The sequence below is a fragment of the Clupea harengus genome, chromosome 9 (assembly GCF_900700415.2).
Source record: "Clupea harengus chromosome 9, Ch_v2.0.2, whole genome shotgun sequence".
NCBI lineage: Eukaryota > Metazoa > Chordata > Actinopteri > Clupeiformes > Clupeidae > Clupea > Clupea harengus.
This window is the reverse complement of record NC_045160.1, coordinates 30,373,714-30,383,830: the sequence shown is the minus strand read 5'-3', so window position 1 is coordinate 30,383,830 and position 10,117 is coordinate 30,373,714. Positions and strand designations below refer to the sequence as shown.

At 42.7% G+C, this 10,117-nt stretch overlaps 1 protein-coding gene across 1 annotated transcript in view; it reads right to left on the bottom strand.

The window, feature by feature from the left end:
- Positions 1–10,117, bottom strand: part of mre11a (MRE11 homolog A, double strand break repair nuclease) — a 20,244-nt gene that overhangs the window by 9,130 nt on the left and 997 nt on the right. The window contains exons 3-4 of the mRNA XM_042708646.1: positions 3,987–4,147; positions 2,771–2,858 (exon numbers count right to left, since the gene is read on the bottom strand). Of these exons, the coding sequence (XP_042564580.1) occupies positions 2,771–2,858; positions 3,987–4,147 (249 nt within the window). The remainder of the gene's footprint in view (positions 1–2,770; positions 2,859–3,986; positions 4,148–10,117) is intronic.

The window sequence follows — 10,117 nt, the reverse complement described above, 5'->3', positions numbered from 1 at the left end:
AATTGGAGAATATTTGTATCATTAACAATTATGTTTAACATTTATAGTCATGATTCTGAGACCGAGCCATCATGATGTCCTAACGTAAATAAAAGCACTATATTGTGACGTGCCGGCATACTCGCCCCATAATGCCGTGCGGCGGGCGCATACTTTCCTCTATGTGATGCACTAGCGCTCAACGATGTTCCTTAACAATGTTCCTTACTGTTCTAATTGCATGTCGTTGTTCTGAGTTGGGACTGAGTTTATACAAGTGTGTGACGGTAGCACAGTCTCTTCGTGATAAAGCCCCAGGGTTTTTCCTGGGTCAAAATGGGTCTTCGGTGCTCCAAAAAAAAATGTGCGCGCTGCGCGCGCAGTCTGTGTTACCATGTCACCTGGTAGCTTACATTTTACCATTTCATAAATAATGAGGATATGCTTCAGGAAATCATTTTGCTTCCACTTTAGATTCAAATAGATTGACAATAGTCCAAGCCCCATGGTGCTATCATGTATGGTTCAAAGATAATTAAGGTTTACCTCTTTACATATATATGCAAACTACTGAAATGTATATCAATAGAATCTAGAACTAACCAGTGGTCAGAAATGGAACACACAAATTATGAAAATCAAGTTTATCTATTATTACTATTAATTTTTATTATACAAACCTACATACCATTATTTTTGTTTTTATTATTAAAACTGTCCACAAATATGTTTAATAGTGTGTTTAACTTCTATTGGCCCACCGATGGAGGCTGCGTTGGAAATCAAACTTTTGTCAGCATTTTGAGTGGACATTTCATTTGCATTTGTACAGGTGTATTCGTGCACGTCGGGCTGGCCCTCGCAGCGGAACGACAGTTTACAAACCGCCACCGGTTTATCAATGATAATATTAATTCGAGATGCAACACAAATATATCCGCTCTCCTCCGAACGAGCTGAGCTTTCATTGATAAACCAATGCGGTTGTCTGCCTCTCCCGAGGACCCGCGGTCTACTGGTACTCGTTCAAACGGGTAAACAAATCAAATAATAGCCTACACCTGTGTAGGTCCTCAACATAGCAGATATTGTAATACATTGAAAGCCATGAATACTGAAAATGGAATGTTATGCTCAAAATCACCGCCGACTGATGAAGTCAGGATCCATACGCAAGTTGAGTGATTGGCAGTTGGCCGCTCTGTCCATTCGCGCAACCTCACAGTTGCGTATTGTTCAGACAAGAAGACACGCTTATCAACTCGATTACTATTGATCAAAACAGAACGAGGTTTCGGCTGTAGCCTATACTTGAAACATACTATTGAGACCATATTCGAACATGCATTGCACGCGTGATGAAGGCGCATCCCACCACCTGAGCGAAATAATTCATATCTATAAATAACAGGTCACCTTTATTTTTTTAACCAGATTTGTAAACAGGTCGCGATCAATATTTTGCAGTACAATAGGCTACCTTGGTTAAAAATCAAATTACGGTAGATGCATGCTAGCATTGCGCTAAATAATTAGACAGCTAACATTAATTAGTGGTGTTAACATTAAAGTCAGTTATTGTATATGGCATTAATATTATTCTAAAACACCTTCACTAGTGGTTTTAACCAGATTTGTAAGCAGGTTGTAAACAACATTTTTGAAGTGCCTTGGTTTAAAACAGCTAAAAGCTAGCTACATTAAGTTGCTTGCTCAAATCTCAAATTCAAACCAAGTATTCTCTAAACTGGCAAGCTTGGAGCAGCCTCTTTTCAATGATTGGCTCAGGGGGTGGGAGGTGGGACAAGCTGCTGCCTTGAAGTCGACGGTGAGGGCTCAAAACACCATTAAGCTGAATTGCGCCATGAATGACAGCTTTTTTTTATTTATTTTTTATCGCGGACTTTTTTTGGTGCCTTAGGCGCTCGGGATTTGTTGTAGGCGCTCGGGAAAACGGCTTAGGCGCGCGCCCAAATTTTCTCTATGCAGGAAAGACCCTGAGCCCGTGCCATTTTGGCATTGTGTTGTGTTTAGTGTTTAATACAAAACCATAACAAATATTCCGCACTTCCGTGAATTGATACAATATGAACACTGGAAATGGCAGTGAATAAATAAATAACCACTAAACTCAATCGCGTGGATATAGCCATTGTGGAATAGAATTGACATATCTACATTCTGTAACAGTAGGCTACCTCCACCTCTTCCCTGGTGAAATTAGGTCTGGGTTTACTGGTGCTTGCTTTGAAATGATTTTGATCAGTCTCTGAAGTTGCTTTCGCGTTGCCTGTGGAGTGTGCGCATAATAGCATGCCCTTATAAGGAGCTGGCGGGGCGTTTCTGTATGCAAGTTCAGGTGCATGAGAAAGTGCGTTCAATTAAGAACAAATTTCCAGGCGTTCATGAATCCAGCGGAGATCTTTTCTGAGGTTGGTCTTTTCTGGCTGGTAAGAAGATATTTAATAAGACAAGAAAATGTTTCGAGAATGAGGTCCATTGTTTCCTCACAACTCAGTGTTTTCAATTATTGAACTGCATCGAATCTCATCGCATCGAATCGTAGCAAATCGTTTTTTATCAACATGCATCTTTTCTTGTATCGTATCGTGCCCATGTATCGAGATACGAATTGGATCGTCTTTGTCATGAGAAATTTACACCCCTAATAAATACACACACACACACACACACACACGTGATTAAATACACACACACACACACACTCACACACACACACACACACACACACACACACACACACACACACACACACAAATAAGAAGCTTACCCCCGTAGGGTCATCGTGGTTTCCATGGACACTGAAGACAGGGATTGAGATGTTGAGATTTTCATCCTGATAATTCACCCAAGGGAACCTGCACCACACACACACACACACACACACGTCAATATATACACAACACAGACCACAACACACACACAACACACACGTCAATATATACACAACACAGACCACAACACACACACACACACACACACACATCAATATATACACAACACAGACCACAACCCACACACACACACACACGTCAATATATACACAACACAGACACACGTCAATATATACACAACATACGTCAATATATACACAACACACACGTCAATATATACACAACACAGACCACAACACACACACACACACACGTCACATATACACAACACACACACACGTCAATATATACACAACACACACACACACGTCAATATGTACACAACACAGATCACAACACACACAACACACACACGTCACATATACACAACACACACACACACACACGTCAATATATACACAACACACACACACACACACACACGTCAATATGTACACAACACAGACCACAACACACACAACACACACACACGTCAATATATACCCACACACACACACCCCACATCACATATATACACACACACACACACACACACACTGTAGTGACTCACGCTTTAAGTAGAAAGGCAGACACCAGACAATTAAGAGTAATACGTCTTTTGACCCTCTAGGGTTAGCATTATGGGTAGTGTGCAGTGTAGGATTATGGGTAATGTATTGTGTGCAGTGTTGTATTATGGGTAACGTAGTGTAGTATTATGGGTAGCGTAGTGTATTTGTGTGCAGTGTAGTATTATGGGTAACGTAGTGTATTGTGTGCAGTGTTGTATTATGGGTAACGCAGTGTTAGTGTATTGTGTGCAGTGTTGTATTATGGGTAACGTAGTGTAGTATTATGGGTAGTGTAGTGTTTTGTGTGCAGTGTAGTATTATGGGTAACGTAGTATTTTGTGTACAGTGTAGTATTATGGGTAATGTAGTGTATTGTGTGCAGTGTTGTATTATGGGTAACGTAGTGTATTGTGTGCAGTGTAGTATTATGGGTAGCGTAGTGTATTGTGTGCAGTGTAGTATTATGGGTAGCGTAGTGTTTTGTGTGCAGTGTAGTATTATGGGTAACGTAGTGTATTATGGGTAAGTTCTCCTTCCTTACCTGCTGTTTCCAAAGTTGACAGCCTGGTCACTGAGTATCTGGAAGCTGATTGGCTGATCGCCCATGCAGTAGCGGCGTAGCGTCTCCATGCAACAGTGTAGCGATTTACGAGACGGCTTATTCTCATGAAACAGATCTCCGCCTAGCAACACAAAATCAACCTACACACACACACACACACACACACACACACACACACACACACACACACACACACACACGGCTTATTCTCATGAAACAGATCTCCGCCTAGCAACACAAAATCAACCTACACACACACACACACACACACACACACACACACACACACACAGCTTATTCTCATGAAACAGATCTCCGCCTAGCAACACAAAATCAACCTACACACACACACACACACACACACACACAGATCGACACACACACACACACACACACACACACACAGCTTATTCTCATGAAACAGATCTCCGCCTAGCAACACAAAATCAACCTACACACACACACACACACACACACAAACACACACACACACACACACAGCTTATTCTCGTGTGGTGTGTGTGTGCGTTTGTGTACCTAGTGTAGTTTAGCTGTGTGTGTGTGTGTGTGTGTGTGTGTGTGTGTGTGTGTTTGTGTACCTAGTGTAGTTTAGCTGTGTGTGTGTGTTTGTTTATGTGTGTGTGTGTGTGTATGTATGTGTGTGTAACCTAGTGTAGTTTAGCTGCGTTTCTAACGGTACAATGGCTACTAAACTCAAAGAAAGAGACTCTTTTTTTTTCCCGCTGGCGAGCAGGAGATGATCATGAACGCTTATGAAGAATACAAGACCATAATCATTGCAAAACCCAACACCGCCACCGCTGCGAGAGCAAGACAAGAAGCTGTTGTTTAGAGGAGTCATTTAGTAATCGCAAGGTTTGCTAGTTCGATTCCCCTCACCTCCTTACAAAGTGTGCTTTTACATTTCTTTGTAACGTCTGCTAAATGACTAAATGTAAATGTATTAATAAGAAATGCAATAAATTGAAGCAGTGAAAAGAAATTGTGTGTATTTCTCTCTATTCTTATCATGAGTCCACCTTAACTTGTTAGTTCAGATACGCCCCCTAGCGGTCGCGCGGCCGCGACCGGGCTGATAACATCTTAATTACGTGCATGTAGCCACAAAAATAAAAAACATTTTACCATAAAAAGACTTGTATCTGAAAAGCACTAATACTGCCAGAAGCACACGTAATATCAAATGCCTGTGTTCAGCAGGTCATTAGAAAACGACCAAAAGAAAAACGTGGTGTGCCCCCTGCTGTGCCCCACCCCCTGACGCCTCCTCAAACTAATCGTCCATTTAAACATGCTATCTTTGCCAAAATGTCTTGTTTTCTGCCATGAAAAAATCGTTATCTATCCAAACAACTAAATGATGACACTGAATAGTTTAACTGATGATATTATTGTGGTTTATTTATGTACTCACATCACAGCACAAAACATGCCTCCATTTCCCATATCATATGATCTCAATCTTCTCGAGCTCCTCATGGCCATGACAAATATATACTTTTTTAAAACATACCTGAATAATCAAAGCCATATATCTCTTCTACGAAACTGTGTAGTTTTTATTGGCCACAGTACATTTTATTCCTTGTTCTACGTTCATTTTCATGTCTAGTGCAAACAAACCAACCACTTCCTGTAACAGACGACCGCATTCAAAATGCCTGTTTCTCCAATCCAGTTACTATAAACTGATTGACACCTATTCTATCCAATAGTACTCATTCTCATGTTTACAATGGTATGCCCATTGCCTGTCTTTGAATAATATTACGATGTGATTGGTCCACGCGTAACCGAAGGTTCTCTGGTGCGCTTTCCATGCGCCAGAGCAGTCATTCCCAGCACAGGCTTTGCGCATTCAACACAAGACGTGGAGTTCGCCTATGGACACAATTGGAACAGCTGGATTGTGTCCTAGACATGACACGTAAGTATCTATATCTGCATTTATGTTTTCAGACACGCATAATACTATTAGTATGCACTTTGGTATGTTCTCACAATATTGGCTTGCCTATGTATTTGTCTGGCATATTAGCAAGCCTGCTAGCAAGTTCGCTAACGTTAGCTACATGCTATTTTTGCTGTGTTGTGTGCTCGTAATGTAAACTATGTAAATACATATCTGTATGTATGGTTTCACACACGCTTAATACTATTGGTATGCATTTTTGTACGTTTCCAAATTATTGGCTTGCCTATGTATTTGTCTGGCATATTAGCAAGCCTGCTAGCAAGTTCGCTAATGTTAGCTACATGCTATTTTTGCTGTGTTGTGTCCTACTGATGTAAACTATACATGTATCTGCATGTATTCGTTCACACACGCATAATACTATTAGCATACATTTTGGTATGTATGGCATGTTATATTTCTCCTGTTGTGTACTCTCTATGTCTGCATCTTTCTTGTTTTTAGTTGCATATTGTGTTTGGTTATTTTACAATGTCTTTATTTTTTTTGCTGGATTGCTGAGTTGTTTGTGTAACATTTGCCAATTGATTTATTTTTTCCAGAGAGATGTCCCTGCAGGAGATGCATCTGTCCGCTCCCCACTCATTTCATCTCATCTGAACAGATCTCATCTCATCAGAACAGAACTCATCTCATCTTATCCCTCCACACCCACACCCCACTACACCACCACACCCCACTACACCACCTCCACACTACACCACCTCCACACTACACCACCTCCACACACCACCACCACACACCACCTCCACACGCCTCCACACACCACTACACCACCTCCACACCCCACTACACCACCTCCACACACCACCTCCACACGCCTCCACACACCACTACACCACCTCCACACACCACTACACCACCTCCACACACCACTACACCACCTCCACACACCTCCACACACCACTACACCACCTCCACACCCCACTACACCACCTCCACACACCACCTCCACACGCCTCCACACACCACTACACCACCTCCACACACCACTACACCACCTCCACACACCACTACAACACCTCCACACGCCTCCACACACCACTACACCACCTCCACACAGCACTACACCACCTCCACACACCACTACACACACCTCCACACACCACTACACCACCTCCACACACCACTACACACCTCCACACACCACTACACACCTCCACACGCCTCCACACACCACTACACCACCTCCACACGCCTCCACACCCCACTACACCACCGCCACACACCACCACACGCCTCCACACACCACTACACACCTCCACACACCACTACACCACCTCCACACGCCTCCACACACCACTACACACCTCCACACCCCACTACACCACCTCCACACACCACTACACCACCTCCACACCCCACTACACCACCTCCACACACCACTACACCACCTCCACACACCACTACACCACTCCACACCCCTCCACACGCCTCCACACACCACTACACCACCTCCACACCCCTCCACACGCCTCCACACACCACTACACCACCTCCACACGCCTCCACACCCCACTACACCACCTCCACACACCACTACACCACCTCCACACACCACTACACACCTCCACACACCACTACACCCCACTACACACCTCCACACACCACTACACCACCTCCACACCCCACTACACCACCTCCACACGCCTCCACACACCACTACACCACCTCCACACACCACTACACCACCTCCACACCCCACTACACCACCTCCACACCCCACTACACCACCTCCACACACCACTACACCACCTCCACACACCACTACACACCTCCACACACCTCCACACCCCCCTACACCACCTCCACACCCCACCACACACCTCCACACACCACTACACCACCTCCACACACCACCACAAAACATACATGATGTACTTTTGAGTACAAAACCACAAAACATACATGATGTACTTTTATATGGATCTGGATAGGTTTTTGGGTATATTTTGGAGAGGCTATAGACCATCATATGTGTTGTCACAATAAATTACAATATATTACACTGAAATTAATTCAGAATGGTTTGCTGTAGTACAGAAGGCAAGAAAAAAGTATGAATTCTTGATGTACAGTGACAGGTACTGGATTTTGTATTTGGTGAGGTTGGAGAGGTTATGAGACACTTGGAGACGTCTAAAGGTATCATATGGAAACTGATGTGTAACACTTGTAAACTTTTGTCTATCTGCTTCAAATTTTTTACACACACTGTCAAGATGTTGTTGCATCAGGAAATGTAAATGTTAGTTTCCTATGACATTCAAAACCCAGTTCTACACTGAAACATAAAAAAAACACTAGGCGTTTTATGTTTTTTTCTGACAAAAATGTTGGTTTTGCTGCACTGAAATGTAAACTAAAATGACATAATAAAACACTTTAACTGGTTGCATTTGATGGGCCAAGTGTCTTCTTTAATTTAAGCCATGAATGGTTATTATGCAATGTTTAGAACCATAGATATTCAAGTTTTAAATGGGACAGTGCAATATAGGCGGAAATTGTCAAAAATACCCTTCTGAATTAACAGGTTAAATCATTTTCTACAATAATGATATGCTATGGTGTACTGATAACGCTGTCATATAATTAAGAGTGCTTTGTTCTCTGCATCGCCGACACTACAAACATTTACCAGGTTCAAGTGTATTGATGTGTTGCTATGGTGATTTAGCCAAAGTTGCTTTGACGAACCGAAAAGGCGGACTTATGTTATCTTATCCTGAACATGATCTCAGTAACTCGCTAAACGAGGTACAACGAACAGGGCCCTGGTGTAGTCTAGCAATGTGTGTGTGTGTGTGTGTGTGTGTGCAACCTAGTGTAGTCTAGCGGTGTGTGTGTGTAACCTGGTGTATACTAGCAATGTGTGTGTGTGTGTGTGTGTGTGTGTGTGTGTGTGTGTGTGTCTCTGTGTGTGTGTGTGCACCTAGTGTAGTTGAGCGTAGCTCATGATCTTGTTGAAGGTGTCATATCCTCTGTGTGTGTGTGTGTGTGTGTGTGTGTGTGTGTGTGTGTAACCAGGGGTACGTTCGTCGTAGGATTGAAGCTAAGTTAATCAATTGGCCTTTTAGCCCGTTAAGATTAGCGAGCTGATTGAGAACAGCAAATATCGGTTCATTAACGGCTGATCCGCATCCTAATCATGTGGTTAATTTCAACCAGGCTAAAGTTATCATGGCATTTGCGCGTGCACGTCCTACTTCAAAAGGCAGGAAAGGTCGATCACCAAAACCATGATTTTCTAACGGTAAAATGGTTCTAAACTCAAAGAAAAGGGCTCTTTTTTTCTCCGCTGGCGAGTAGGAGATGAACATGAACGCTTATGAAGAATACAAGACCATAATCATGGCAAAATTCAACACCACCACCGCTGTGAGAGCAAGGTGTGTTGGGATGTTTATAGGGTGATATCTATGTATGAATAACTGACGGCAAGTGTCCACTGGTACAGAGGTTTCCTCTACCGGTTTGAATCTGCAAGGTTGCTAGTTCAAATCCCCTCACCTCCTTCCTCGATGTAGTTTTACATTTCCTTGGAAGTCGCTTTGAATAAAAGCGTCTGTTAAATGACTAAATGTATTAATAACAAATGCAATAAATTGAAGCAGTGAAAATAAATTGTCTGTATTTCTCTCTATTCTTATCATGAGTCCACCTTAATCATTTTCTACAATAATGATATGCTATGGTGTACTAATAACACTCATATAATTATGAGTGCTTTGTTCTCTGCATCGCAGACACTACAAGAATAATGGATCTTGGCGATCGCAAAGAACTCTCTCCCTCCGCTAATCTAACTCTAATATCAGTTCTTGGTCAATGGGATCCCTCCTTTTTACGGGGGTGTGGCAAGCTTATCCAGCTACACTTAAGTTAGCCTGCCCTGGAGCAGGTTAGTGCTAATCGATATGTAACTATGGTGATTTATCAAAAGTTGCTTCCACGAACCAAAAAGAGGGGCGTTTTTTATCTTAGCCTGAAAATTAGCTGGCTAAACCGCTTAGCGAGCTACGACGAATACCCCCCAGGGGGGTATTCCACGTACGTGGTTTAGTGACAAACCTGGAGAAGTTAACTAACTAGAAGTAAGTGGTAAACCTCC